Source organism: Melanotaenia boesemani, chromosome 16 (assembly GCF_017639745.1).
Source record: "Melanotaenia boesemani isolate fMelBoe1 chromosome 16, fMelBoe1.pri, whole genome shotgun sequence".
In the NCBI taxonomy this organism is placed as follows: Eukaryota; Metazoa; Chordata; class Actinopteri; order Atheriniformes; family Melanotaeniidae; genus Melanotaenia; species Melanotaenia boesemani.
This window is the reverse complement of record NC_055697.1, coordinates 32,597,553-32,613,830: the sequence shown is the minus strand read 5'-3', so window position 1 is coordinate 32,613,830 and position 16,278 is coordinate 32,597,553. Positions and strand designations below refer to the sequence as shown.

At 34.3% G+C, this 16,278-nt stretch overlaps 1 protein-coding gene across 6 annotated transcripts in view; it reads right to left on the bottom strand.

The window, feature by feature from the left end:
* Positions 1-707: 707 nt before the first annotated feature.
* The window catches only part of LOC121655250 (LIM domain-binding protein 3-like), a 100,520-nt gene continuing 84,949 nt past the window's right edge, over positions 708-16,278 (bottom strand). For all 6 annotated transcript variants that reach the window (XM_042009752.1, XM_042009749.1, XM_042009754.1 and 3 more), the window contains 6 exons: positions 15,577-15,767; positions 10,330-10,696; positions 8,873-9,053; positions 8,669-8,789; positions 2,461-2,576; positions 708-2,378 (listed from right to left, as the gene is read on the bottom strand). In XM_042009752.1, coding sequence (XP_041865686.1) covers positions 2,289-2,378; positions 2,461-2,576; positions 8,669-8,789; positions 8,873-9,053; positions 10,330-10,696; positions 15,577-15,767 — 1,066 coding nt within the window. In that variant the 3' untranslated portion in view covers positions 708-2,288. The remainder of the gene's footprint in view (positions 2,379-2,460; positions 2,577-8,668; positions 8,790-8,872; positions 9,054-10,329; positions 10,697-15,576; positions 15,768-16,278) is intronic.

The window sequence follows — 16,278 nt, the reverse complement described above, 5'->3', positions numbered from 1 at the left end:
GAGCGTTAGCTAGCTTCATGTGAAAAATGCAGACTTCTCTTGCTGCCCTTTCATCATGATGAAGAGAACTGGAACTTTTTAGGGAAAAACTGTACTTTTCTTTAAAAAAAAAAAACAGAAATCAACCTCAGTGTCCTCCTGTTGATGAAGAAAAATTTCAGTCTGTCTCATGTCGGCTGGATAAACTTACTTTTTAATTTTAGAGACAAATGTTAAGAACCGCTGGTAATGAGGAAGATTTTTTTACTGATGAATACGTGTTGTTTCGTTCTGCTTGTACATTGAACAAATCATCGTACAGCAGCGACCTTGATGGTTTCCTTTCTAGAAACAGTTCTATGAACCAGAACTGGTTGCAGTTTCTGCAGAAAGTTTTACTAGACCTGAACAAGTTAACCCTCTGAGCACCAAAGTCACAAAATTGCAACAAGCACCAGACCGTGTCTCCAGAAAGAGCTTAAACCTGTTACCAATTTTCACCACTAGATGGCAGACATGTGACTGCCTTCAATGATTGTCTGTGTGTGTGTGTGTGTATATATATATATATATGTATATATATATATATTTATACATATATATACATATACATATGTATGTGTGTATATATATATATATATATATATATATATATATATATATATATATATATATATATATATATATATATATATATATATATATATATATATATATATACAGTGAAAGTTATGGAATCTAGTACGGCTGCTAACCTGTGATGCCACAATATGAAATTAGATGAGTAATTTCACTTCCATCATAAACTCTTGTTCATATTCAACTTTTTTCCCATTAACAGTTTGCTTCAAAGCTTTAAAAACTCTGGTACCTAAAGGGTTAATGCGTTATCATGTTAACTTATTAATTAATAAAGCTGATAATTATTTTTGACCCATTAATTCAGTTTTTCCAAAGTCTGTTTCTTTCTGGCTCTGAATACACAAACAGTCCTAAGGTTAACGGAGGGGTTGCTGCCCTAGGACCCACCATCATCATCATAGGTCTCTGCCATTAAGAGCATCTGGAACAAGTCTCATCACATGATCCGGTGTTGTGTTGAGGTTCGCTCCCCCGCCAGCTCCGACGAACCTCTGCTCCATCCACACGGGGAAATAAGTGCTCGCTGAAAACTCATTCCTGATGTGCTTAACTCCTTTTAGTTACTACTGAAGTATAAAGCCCAACAATTCTCTGCTTTTACGGCGTACCTTTTAATTTCAGTTTTTAAGTAGTAAAAAGTTGATAAAAATAACAGATTTCCTTGGTAGGAAGTGGTAGAAGATCTGAGATCATAGTCTTGCTTTTTGTCTGTTGATTCACAGCAGGTTCAAGGTACAAGTATGTTCCATGCTAAATAAAAACAACAAAACAAAACAAACAAAAAAAAACCCAGCACATTTTGTCTTCTTTTGCATCCTTTACGTATGTAATTTGGTCCGTTTTCTGGGCTCCTGCAGATATGCAGCAGTACCACCAGAAACCATGGGGGGGCAGTGTTGAGCAGTACAGTTGAAACCAGCTAAAGGAACAGAGAAGAAGTCGCGATGTATTTAATTCCCAGACTGACCACTCCTACTGCGCTGAACATCATCATGCTCTCCTTCATCGCCTCCATGTTTGTTCTTGTCTGAATCTGAGTTCGAACTCGGAGGTGAACTCTGAGCTCTGCGCTGCCCCCTGGTGGATGTGTCAGCTAACAACCACGACAACATGGACATGAAGGTAGAACGCTTCCTACTTACGTACTTAAAGGAAGCATTAATGAGCCTTTAAACTAATAATTCCTAAAATGATCTTCGTTCATTTCTATTTCTATTTTATTTTATTACATTAAGTTACTTTCTTTCTTTATCTGAATAAATTAAAACGTAAACGGCTGTTAAAAAATGTGAGGAAATTTTATAAAAATGAAAAATGAGCCATTATTAAGTAAAACATGTTATTATAAATAGATTTCTCAATCTCTTTATCTTTCATCATCTCATTGTTGACAGATTTTAAAATGTGATCATAATTTAACATAAAGAAGGTTGAAATCCTCTTTTTCAGACTCCTGAGCTGGTGCACGTCTGAGCGTTCAGGTCAAACAGAAATGAAAATCTACGTTGCAGCTGGTCGGATGAGCAGAAGGAGCCCCAGAAGCAGAATCATCTTTTAACATTTCAGTTGCACAAAAACCAGAGTGTGTTTGCATACAGAGCGTTTACAGACACGTGTAAAAGCTGTGGGCTCGTGTTGGCGGGATCAGCAGCGGGTGGAGCAGCGGTCTACACGTTGATGGCATGGGCGTGCTTCTTGCACAGAGGTTTGTCTTTCTTGGAGTAGAAGGGTTGACCCTCGAGGTTGACGTGGCAGACCTGCAGCGAAGGCAGCGGTTAGCCCACAAACAGACAAACAGGAGCACGTCCATGGACTCTGGGACCGGACGGAGGTTCTTACCGCACAGACGAAGCAGGTGTCGTGCCAGGTGTGACCCAGAGCCTCGATGAACTTATCACCAGCTTCCACTGGGAAGTCGCAGCCGTGACACTTAGTGCTGAAGAGTGCGATGTAATCTGAGACAGAAACAGGTTTTATCCTCAGGCTGATTAACTCCAAGATATTTTATGCTTAAACATGTCTGTTGCAGCTGAAGCTTTTAATTCCAATAAAAACCAGTCTGTACCAGCTTTTAAGCCCAGTATAAACCAGTGTGTAGCAGCTTTTAATCCCAGTATAAACCAGTCTGTAACAGCTTTTAATCCCAGTATAAACCAGTCTGTAGCAGCTGAAGCTTGAATTCCAGTAAAAACCAGTCTGTACCAGCTTTTAATCCCAGTATAAACCAGTCTGTAGCAGCTTTTAATCCCAGTATAAACCAGTCTGTAACAGCTGAAGCTTGAATCCCAGTAAAAACCAGTCTGTACCAGCTTTTAATCCCAGTATAAACCAGTCTGTAGCAGCTTTTAATCCCAGTATAAACCAGTCTGTAACAGCTGAAGCTTGAATCCCAGTAAAAACCAGTCTGTAACAGCTTTAATCCCAGTATAAACCAGTCTGTAACAGCTTTAATCCCAGTATAAACCAGTCTGTAGCAGCTGAAGCTTGAATCCCAGTAAAAACCAGTCTGTAACAGCTTTAATCCTAGTATAAACCAGTCTGTAGCAGATGAAGCTTGAATCCCAGTATAAACCAGTCTGTAACAGCTTTTAATCCCAGTATAAACCAGTCTGTAACAGCTTTAATCCCAGTACAAACCAGTCTGCAGCAGCTGAAGCTTGAATTCCAGTAAAAACCAGTCTGTACCAGCTTTTAATCCCAGTATAAACCAGTCTGTAGCAGCTTTTAATCCCAGTATAAACCAGTCAGTAACAGCTGAAGCTTGAATCCCAGTAAAAACCAGTCTGTAATAGCTTTTAATCCCAGTATAAACCAGTCTGTACCAGCTTTTAATCCCAGTATAAACCAGTCTGTAGCAGCTTTTAATCCCAGTATAAACCAGTCTGTAGCAGATGAAGCTTGAATCCCAGTATAAACCAGTCTGTAACAGCTTTTAGTCCCAGTATAAACCAGTCTGTAGCAGCTGAAGCTTGAATTCCAGTAAAAACCAGTCTGTAGCAGCTTTTAATCCCAGTATAAACCAGTCTGTAGCAGATGAAGCTTGAATCCCAGTATAAACCAGTCTGTAACAGCTTTTAATCCCAGTATAAACCAGTCTGTAACAGCTTTTAGTCCCAGTATAAACCAGTCTGTAGCAGCTGAAGCTTGAATTCCAGTAAAAACCAGTCTGTAGCAGCTTTTAATCCCAGTATAAACCAGTCTGTAGCAGCTTTTAATCCCAGTATAAACCAGTCTGTAACAGCTGAAGCTTGAATCCCAGTAAAAACCAGTCTGTAACAGCTTTAATCCCAGTATAAACCAGTCTGTAACAGCTTTAATCCCAGTATAAACCAGTCTGTAGCAGCTGAAGCTTGAATCCCAGTCAAAACCAGTCTGTAACAGCTTTAATCCTAGTATAAACCAGTCTGTACCAGCTTTTAATCCCAGTATAAACCAGTCTGTAGCAGCTTTTAATCCCAGTATTAACCAGTCTGTAGCAGATGAAGCTTGAATACCAGTATAAACCAGTCTGTAACAGCTTTTAATCCCAGTATAAACCAGTCTGTAACAGCTTTTAGTCCCACTATAAACCAGTCTGTAGCAGCTTTTAATCCCAGTATAAACCAGTCTGTAGCAGATGAAGCTTGAATACCAGTATGAACCAGTCTGTAACAGCTTTTAATCCCAGTATAAACCAGTCTGTAACAGCTTTTAGTCCCAGTATAAACCAGTCTGTAGCAGCTGAAGCTTGAATTCCAGTAAAAACCAGTCTGTAGCAGCTTTTAATCCCAGTATAAACCAGTCTGTACCAGCTTTTAGTCCCAGTATAAACCAGTCTGTAGCAGCTTTTAATCCCAGTATAAACCAGTCTGTAGCAGATGAAGCTTGAATAGCAGTATAAACCAGTCTGTAACAGCTTTTAATCCCAGTATAAACCAGTCTGTAACAGCTTTAATCCTAGTATAAACCAGTCTGTAGCAGCTTTTAATCCCAGTATAAACCAGTCTGTAGCAGCTTTTAATCCCAGTATAAACCAGTCTGTAACAGCTGAAGCTTGAATCCCAGTAAAAACCAGTCTGTACCAGCTTTTAATCCCAGTATAATCCAGTCTGTAGCAGCTTTCAATCCCAGTATAAACCAGTCTGTAACAGCTGAAGCTTGAATCCCAGTAAAAACCAGTCTGTAACAGCTTTAATCCTAGTATAAACCAGTCTGTAGCAGCTTTTAATCCCAGTATAAACCAGTCTGTAACAGCTGAAGCTTGAATCCCAGTAAAAACCAGTCTGTAACAGCTTTAATCCTAGTATAAACCAGTCTGTAACAGCTTTTAATCCCAGTATAAACCAGTCTGTAGCAGCTTTTAATCCCAGTATAAACCAGTCTGTAGCAGCTTTTAATCCCAGTATAAACCAGTCTGTAGCAGATGAAGCTTGAATCCCAGTATAAACCAGTCTGTAACAGCTTTTAATCCCAGTATAAACCAGTCTGTAACAGCTTTTAATCCCAGTATAAACCAGTCTGTAGCAGCTGAAGCTTGAATTCCAGGAAAAACCAGTCTGTAGCAGCTTTTAATCCCAGTATAAACCAGTCTGTAGCAGATGAAGTTTGAATTCCAGTAAAAACCAGTCTGTACCAGCTTTTAATCCCAGTATAAACCAGTCTGTAGCAGCTTTCAATCCCAGTATAAACCAGTCTGTAACAGCTGAAGCTTGAATCCCAGTAAAAACCAGTCTGTACCAGCTTTTAATCCCAGTATAAACCAGTCTGTAGCAGCTTTTAATCCCAGTATAAACCAGTCTGTAACAGCTTTAATCCCAGTATAAACCAGTCTGTAGCAGCTGAAGCTTGAATCCCAGTATAAACCAGTCTGTAACAGATTTAATCCCAGTATAAACCAGTCTGTAACAGCTTTTAATCCCAGTATAAACCATTCTGTACCAGCTTTTAATCCCAGTATAAACCAGTGTGTAGCAGCTTTTAATCCCAGTATAAACCAGTCTGTAGCAGCTTTTAATCCCAGTATAAACCAGTCTGTAGCAGCTTTTAATCCCAGTATAAACCAGTCCGTAACAGCTTTTAATCCCAGTATAAACCAGTCTGTAGCAGCTTTTAATCCCATTATAAAGCAGTCTGTAGCAGCTTTTAATCCCAGTATAAACCAGTCTGTAACAGCTTTTAATCCCAGTATAAACCAGTCTGTACCAGCTTTTAATCCCAGTAAAAACCAGTCTGTAACAGCTTTTAATCCCAGTATAAACCAGTCTGTACCAGCTTTTAATCCCAGTATAAACCAGTCTGTAACAGCTTTTAATCCCAGTATAAACCAGTCTGTACCAGCTTTTAATCCCAGTAAAAACCAGTCTGTAACAGCTTTAATTCCAGTAAAAACCAGTCTGTAGCAGCTTTTAATCCCAGTACAAACCAGTCTGTAGCAGCTTTTAATCCCAGGATAAACCAGTGTGTAGCAGCTTTCAATCCCAGTATAAACCAGTCTGTAACAGCTTTTAATCCCAGTATAAACCAGTCTGTAACAGCTTTAATCCCAGTATAAACCAGTCTGTAACAGCTTTTAATCCCAGTATAAACCAGTCTGTAGCAGCTTTTAATCCCAGTATAAACCAGTCTGTAGCAGCTTTTAATCCCAGTATAAACCAGTCTGTAGTAGCTTTTAATCCCAGTATAAACCAGTCTGTAGCAGCTTTTAATCCCAGTATAAACCAGTCTGTAGCAGCTTTTAATCCCAGTATAAACCAGTCTGTAGCAGCTTTTAATCCCAGTATAAACCAGTCTGTAGCAGCTTTTAATCCCAGTATAAACCAGTCTGTAGCAGCTTTTAATCCCAGTATAAACCAGTGTGTAGCAGCTGTCAGACTGGGAGGTAAAATGATGTAAAATGAATGTATGAATAGATTTAGCAGCATAAAGGTCGACCAGAAGAAGAAAGCAGAATTTATTACTAACAGAACTTTGTAGAAATAACACACAGACCAACAGTGACCAAACCTTTTCTCATCTCATCGTTCTCTCAAGTTTTGGCTTTCAGGAGAAAAAATATTGTTATTGAAACAAACACACAACAGAAACTATTTCCATGTTTCCACTTTTTCCTCATTTCCAGTTATTCCTGCTACTATTTACCTGCTATCCTCACTAAACCAACTCCAGCTCAGCTGCTTTGTGGCGCCACCGTGCATCAGAAACGTCTTCTTGGCTTTATTCCAGCCATAGAGGAGCATTATTTTTCTTCTTTTCACACACACATAGAACTTTCTGCTCACTGGTTGATTTTTGGCTGCTCCTGATTGGACGTTACCGTCAATCTAAGCTCTCTGATTGGGAACATAAGAGATGAAATATAAGAGATAGGGCTTGAGGGCGCCGGAGATCTAGTGGAGTTTTAAGAGTAAGACATTAAGACATTTAAACATCGTGTTCTGAGATTTCTGAGGGCTAAAACAAACAGATCTACACTTCCTGCTAAATATGACCACATATAGAAAATTACAACAAAAGAACGTGACATTTACTGGTGTGCATTAAAATGAAGCTGGAGTTTTAGTTCTATTCATGATTTATCTTTGGTGATGATACTAAAGGCGTAATGAACCTGTGTGGTTTATAGCAGCTCCCACGAACACCAGACAAGCTGTTGTTGCTTTCCTCGACCACATGAGGGCAGCACTGAAAATACGGACCAGCTTGAACTGTTGGTGCCGCTCAGCTTTTGTTTTTCCTGTTGTTGGTTTTTGCTTTAGCTTCCGTAAACAGAGTGAGTCAAAGTCTGGATCAACGTCAGAGACCGTGGTTACGGAGACGTTTTTGTGTCCATGATGGACCATTTTCTCAGTTCAGGGTTAGAATAAATACGTTAGCTTTGCCTGATCATCTTGGATACCATTTTACAGGTTGCCATAGTTACATGTAAACACAACACATTACGACCACACCTGTTTTTTTCTGGTTAAGTTCATGCTCTAACATCTCTTGGTTAGGGTTAGAAAATGGTCGTAGTTATGCTGAAATACTTTATTTAAAGTCACTATCATGTACTGTAAAAACCTGTCATGTTACAACTTTTTCTCCATTATGTTGGAATATCAATAAGGTTACGGAACAGCGTGCAAACCTACACGTCTAATGTAGAATAACAGGAAAACCCATAACTGTGATAATACAAGTTCATTTTCTACAATAAATATAATTTTCTTCCACATAATGTTCACAATTTCAATTAAATTTAATATTGAACTACTGAATTAAAATTTAACTCTTTTAAAACTATTATTTAACTGGAAACACACCCATACTCTTAATAAATTTTTTACTAGCTCACTTATACTTGTCTACATGTAGTGTTGGCCCAGAGGTAACAGATGGACTCAAGGCTGTAGAACCCATGTTTAAGTCCCCAGACTGGCAACAAAGGTGAACCTCTGGCAGCTCCTGACCTCCAACATGGTTTAAAAGCAGAGGATGGATTTCCCCAACTGCGATCAGTAAAGAATATTTTCAGTAAAAAATTTTGTTGGTGATATATTGTTTTATAACATTGCATACTGGGCAAAAATAAGAATCTTACATAACACTGCATAAAAACTATTACTAATATTGATATTCTGTCTTTTTAATCACATTTCTTGCATTTTTACATTTTTTTTGCCATATTTATATTTGCTGAGACCTTTTGCATCCCTTTATGGTAAAAACTTTGCTCAAAACCCTGTTGTACGCAATCTGATTCCTGTCTTCTGTCCCCTGGTGGACACCTTTTGCACTATAATAATTTTGCCATATCACATGGAAATAAATGGTGAATATAAAAAAAAGATTTCTGTTAATTATTTTCTTATACTTTGTTAAAGGGCCAAATAAAGACTTCAGATAATAACAACAACAACAAAAAAATTCCCTGCATTTTTCCTGGAGTTGGGTTAAAAGGTCTTTTTTCAGCCTTCATAAGCAGTTTCTCCAACAACCGCTGGAGGTTGTTCATGCTTTGACTACCATGTTTTGGGGAGGAGGATAATCTCCCTCAGTGTGATGAACACCTGAAACGACTGAAACGCACCTTTCTCACAGTACGGCTCTCCGTCCTCCATGTGGAAGAGGCTGTTTCCGAAAGCTTTACCGCAGGCTGCGCACACGAAGCAGGTGGTGTGCCACGTCTGCCGCAGGGCGTGCATCACCTCCTGCAACACGGAGAAAAACAGAAATCTGTCCAAAGGTCATGGAAGCCGGAGAAGATGCTGCAGACGGGCGTCCGTCGACTCACCCCCATGATCTTGGTGTTGCAGCGGGCGCAGGTCGGGGCGAAGAACTCTTCGTAGCAGTTCTCGCAGTAAACGTTGTTCTGCTCCTCCACAAAGCTGACGTCCGCCAGAGACACGTGGCAGTAGTGACAGTTAAACTCCTCGGGGTGCCAGGACCGGCCAAGGGCCACCAGGAAGGGGCCCCTGTAGAAAACAGGGATTTTATACCATATTTTTACAGCTTTATTTATCAAGTTTCCTTTTAAGTTTCCGTACATTCAAAATACTGAAAAAGTTTGAGACAAATGGACACATTACTTAAAGTTTAGGGGAACAAAACTCAGAAGACATTATTAATGCTACATACAGTTTCTGAGACCTGTTGTATCAATTTATGGTAAAAACGTTGCTCAAAACAGAGTTGTATGCAATCTGATGCGTGTTCTTCTGCCCCCTGGTGGAAACGTTTGGCACTACAACAATTTGTACCTATCACACAATGATAAACATTAAATATACTAAAAGTATTTTTATAATTATTTTTCATATTTTGTTAAAGGGCAAAATAAAGATTCCTCTTTTTCTTGGAGCAGGCTTTAAAGGGAAATATCAAATATTTATATTATAATTTATATTAACTATTTTCAAGTTCAAATACAAATTCGAAGGTTTGTCGATTCAGTATGTTTTAAATAATACGTTACACAATTTTTTTACATGGAGCCTAATTAAAATAAACATTTAAGTTGAGATATTAAAGTTTTCTTTAAAAAAAACACAAGGTAAAACATTTACATTTGCTACTACTTAGTTTTAAACTTTAATCTACATTTTTCATTTAATTCGGACGAAAAAATATTTGAAAGTCAATTCAAAGTTAATGTAATGTGTTTATTCTAAGACAATGACCAAAAAACTCTTGAATTTTAAGCAAAAAGATGTAATAAATCTAGAATAAATATGAATATATGGTAAATCATGAAACCATTTAACTCCAGGAGCTGCTGGATGCCTGGACAGGCTTCCCGAAGCATTCCAGCTACTAAACCTTTAAAAAATGGAGATAGACAGACGCACCAAGACTATGAACCAAACCAAGAATTATATTTTTATGCAAGATAATCAAAAAAACATGAATTTAACAAGTTTTGATGATTTGTGTTGAACTTCGGGGGAACGAAGGTTACTACCGGTAATTACAGGTCCAGAGCTTCTTTATTCAGGATAAAAGACTCCTGACATGGATGCAAACCCTAAAATAATACAGATATTTATGGATGCCGATGCCTCTTAAGGCATCATTGGAAAATCTGACAAATGTTTTATATCCATGAACAAGAATTCAGCAGACAGCAACGGGAAAAGAAGCTTAAATAATAATTTCAGAAGACGTTAAAAATTAACTTAAAAATACATCTTCTACTAAAAATAAAGTGAAAAACAACATTTGCTGTGAAAACCTTCAGCTGGACTCAGTTACCTGATGACGCTGTTGCAGGCTGCACACAGCGGCGTACGGCTGCTTGCGGCGAATCTCTCCGCCCTTTGGGCCACGCCCCTCGCCACAGGAAGGAAAGGGGCAGGACTAGGAGTTATGGGGGCGGGGCTGGGAGCCGGTGGCCCGGCTGGGGAAGGGTTGGGGATGTATGCTGGCGCGGGAGGGGCGGACTGGGGCAGCGGTTGCACCTTCACGGAGGTAGTTGTGATCTTGCTGGGGTCAAACTTATCAGCGAAGTTGGTGTCGGTCACCCAGGGGGGTCTGTTAGCGGAGGCCAGACCAGGAGCACCTGGAGGCAGGGCCGGGGCAGTGGCTGGAGGCTGGGACTGAGGTGGGACTGGACCTGGAGCTGGAGGGTGAAAAAAAATATTGTTCATTCATTCATTATCTTAACCTCTTAGTCCATTACGGGTCACGGGTAAGCTGGAGCCTATCCCAGCATTTTAACAGGTGAGAGGCAGGTACACCTGTCAGGTCACCAGTCCATCGCTGGATCATGGATCCAGGATCAGAAGATCCTGAATGGATTCTGGTCCTAGGACTGGAGTAGGACTGGCATTCTAGGATCTACTTTTCTGGTCTTAGCGAGGACCGGAGTTCTAGGATCTACTTTCCTGGTCTTAGTGAGGACTGGAGTTCTAGGATCTACTTTCCTGGTCTTAGTGAGGACTTCCAGTCAGCAGAGCTGCTGCTCTCATGCAATCAATATGATATGATATGATATGTTATGATATGATATGATATGATATGATATGTTATGATATGATATGATATGATATGATATGATATATGTTATGATATGATATGATATGATATGATATGTTATGATATGATATGATATGATATGATATGTTATGATATGATATGATATGATATGATATGTTATGATATGATATGATATGTTATGATATGATATGATATGATATATGTTATGATATGATATGATATGTTATGATATGATATGATATATGTTATGATATGATATGATATGATATGATATGATATGATATGTTATGATATGATATGATATGATATGTTATGATATGATATGATATGATATATGTTATGATATGATATGATATGATATGATATGTTATGATATGATATGTTATGATATGATATGTTATGATATGATATGATATGATATGATATGTTATGATATGATATGATATGTTATGATATGATGTTATGATATGATATGATATGATATGATATGTTATGATATGATATGATATGTTATGATATGATATGATATGATACGATATGTTATGATATGATATGATATATGTTATGATATGATATATGTTATGATATGATATGATATGATATAATATGATATGTTATGTTATGTTATGTTATGATATGATATGATATGTTATGATATGATATGATATGATATATGTTATGATATGATATGATATGTTATGATATGATATGATATAATATGATATGTTATGTTATGTTATGTTATGTTATGTTATGTTATGATATGATATGATATGATATGTTATGATATGATATGATATGTTATGATATGATATGATATGATATGATATATGTTATGATATGATATGATATGATATGATATGTTATGATATGATATGATATAATATGATATGATATGTTATATGTTATGATATAATATGATATGTTATGTTATGATATGATATGATATGATATATGTTATGATATGATATGATATAATATGATATGTTATGATATGATATGATATGTTATGATATGATATGATATGTTATGATGTTATGATATGATATGATATGATATGATATGATATGATATATGTTATGATATGATATGATATGATATGATATAATATGATATGATATGTTATGATATGTTATGATATGATATGATATGATATGATATGATATGATATGTTATGATATGATATGATATAATATGATATGTTATGTTATGATATGATATATGTTATGATATCATATGATATGATATGTTATGATATGATATGATATGATATGATATGTTATGATATGATAGGATATGATATGTTATGATATGATATGATATGATATGATATATGTTATGATATGATATGATATGATATGTTATGATATGATATGATATGATATGATATGATATGATATGTTATGATATGATATGATATGATATGTTATGATATGATATGATATGATATATGTTATGATATGATATGATATGATATGTTATGATATGATATGATATGTTATGATATGATATGATATGATATGATATGATATGTTATGATATGTTATGATATGATATGATATGTTATGATATGATATGATATATGTTATGATATGATATGATATGATATGATATGATATGATATGACATGATATGATATGTTATGATATGATATGTTATGATATGATATGATATGATATGTTATGATATGATATGTTATGATATGATGTTATGATATGTTATGATATGATATGTTATGATATGATATGATATGTTATGATATGATATGATATGATACGATATGTTATGATATGATATGATATATGTTATGATATGATATGTTATGATATGATATGATATAATATGATATGTTATGTTATGTTATGATATGATATGATATGATATGTTATGATATGATATGATATATGTTATGATATGATATGATATGTTATGATATGATATGATATGATATGATATAATATGATATGTTATGTTATGTTATGTTATGTTATGATATGATATGATATGACATGATATGTTATGATATGATATGATATGTTATGATATGATGTTATGATATGATATGATATGATATGATATGATATGTTATGATATGATATGATATGATATATGTTATGATATGATATGATATGATATGTTATGATATGATATGATATAATATGATATGATATGTTATGATATGTTATGATATAATATGATATGTTATGTTATGATATGATATGATATATGTTATGATATGATATGATATAATATGATATGTTATGATATGATATGATATGTTATGATATGATATGATATGTTATGATGTTATGATATGATATGATATGATATGATATGTTATGATATGATATGATATATGTTATGATATGATATGATATGATATGATATGATATAATATGATATGATATGTTATGATATGTTATGATATGATATATATGATATGATATGTTATGATATGATATGATATGATATATGTTATGATATGATATGATATGATATGTTATGATATGATATAATATGATATGTTATGTTATGATATGATATGATATATGTTATGATATGATATATGTTATGATATCATATGATATGATAAATGTTATGATATGTTATGTTATGTTATGATATGATATGATATGATATGTTATGATATGATATGATATGATATGTTATGATATGATATGATATATGATATGATATGATATGTTATATGATATGATATAATATGATATGTTATGTTATGATATGATATATATGTTATGATATGATATGATATGATATGTTATGATATGATATGATATGATATGTTATGATATGATATGATATATGATATGATATGATATGTTATATGATATGATATAATATGATATGTTATGTTATGATATGATATATATGTTATGATATGATATGATAGAATATGATATGTTATGATATGATATGATATGTTATGATATGATATAATATGATATGTTATGTTATGATATGATATGTTATGATATGTTATGATATGATATATGATATGATATGATATGATATAATATGATATTATATGATATGTTATGATATGCTATGATATGATATATGTTATGATATGATATGATATGATATGTTATATGATATGATATAATATATGTTATGTTATGATATGATATATGTTATGATATGATATGATATGATATAATATATGTTATGATATGATATGATATATGTTATGATATATGATATGTTATGATATGATATGATATAATATGATATGTTATGTTATGATATGATATGTTATGATATGTTATGATATGATATAATATGATATGATATGATATGTTATGATATGATATGATATGATATGATATATGTTATGATATGATATGTTATGATATGATATGATATGTTATGATATGATATGATATGATATGATACATGTTATGATATGATATGTTATGATATGATATGTTATGTTATGATATGATATGATATGATATGATATGATATGATATATGTTATGATATGATATGTTATGATATGATATGTTATGTTATGATATGATATGATATGATATGATATATGTTATGATATGATATGTTATGATATGATATGATATGTTATGATATCATATGATATGATATGATATATGTTATGATATGATATGTTATGATATGATATGTTATGTTATGATATGATATGATATGATATATGTTATGATATGATATGTTATGATATGATATGATATGTTATGATATGATATGATATGATATGATATGATATGTTATGATATGATATGTTATGTTATGTTATGTTATGATATGATATGATATATGTTATGATATGATATGTTATGATATGATATGATATGTTATGATGTTATGATATGATATGATATATGTTATGATATGTTATGATATGATATGATATGTTATGTTATGATATGATATGATATGATATATGTTATGATATGATATGTTATGATATGATATGTTATGATATCATATGATATGATATGATATATGTTATGATATGATATGTTATGATATGATATGTTATGTTATGATATGATATGATATGATATGATATATGTTATGATATGATATGATATGATATAATATGATATGTTATGATATGATATGATATGATATGTTATGATATGATATGATATAATATGATATGTTATGTTATGATATGATATAATATGATATGTTATGATATGATATGATATGATATGAAATGATATGATATGTTATGATATGATATGATATAATATGATATGTTATGTTATATGATATAATATGATATGTTATGATATGATATGATATGATATATGTTATGATATATGATATGATATGATATGATATGTTATGATATGATATGATATGATAGTAATTCATTGAGGTCTGGCAGAAGCATTGAGGTGTTTTTATGTTTTAAGACAGAAATAAGTCAAAGAAAGACTTAAAGAGTGAAATAAATTGATAATGAACTAAATGAAAGATTGAAATGAAAGCAGAGCCTCACCTGGCTGGGAGGGGTAGATGCAGGCCGTGCTGACCACTTTAGGGGGCCCGGAGCCAAGGGGGATCTGAATGGAGCTCTGCTGAGTGGGCGGGGCTTGATGTGCAGGTGGCTGTTGGTACTGCTGTGGCATTGGATGGTGAGGGGGTGGGGCCTGGGGAAGCTGATGCATCATAGGCTGAGGTCCATACCCGCTGCAGAAGGACAGAAACGTGATAGTTTTCAGCAGGACTTCAGTTAGGTTGGATGACCTAAAACATCCATCTTTACAGTTTTTGTCCAGTTTATGCTTCGTTGTTTTCTCTCAGAACCCAACATTCCTCTCAGCCTCAGGTTGTTACCGTGACTTCACACATCGTAACCAAGCCGTGATCTATGATGTTACCATATTGGCTCCAACATCTCTCAAAGTGCCCTTCGTGTTCAGAAATATGAACTTCTGCAGCAGAATCCCTCAGATTTTAGCTTCAGACCTTTACCAGGTCTGGTCAGGTGATGTGGTCTCTGAACAGACTTCATGCAGCTCACTTCTGCTGGCTTAAACAATGCACACAGATAAAACCTGAAGATTAAAGATCTTCCGGTGCAACCTGCCAGCCTGATGAAAATTAAATTAAATGAACCACCTGAGAAACATATCTGTCATGGAGCTCGCAGAACATTTTGACCACCTTCCTAAAGTGGAGTCAGTCCTTTTTTCCCCAC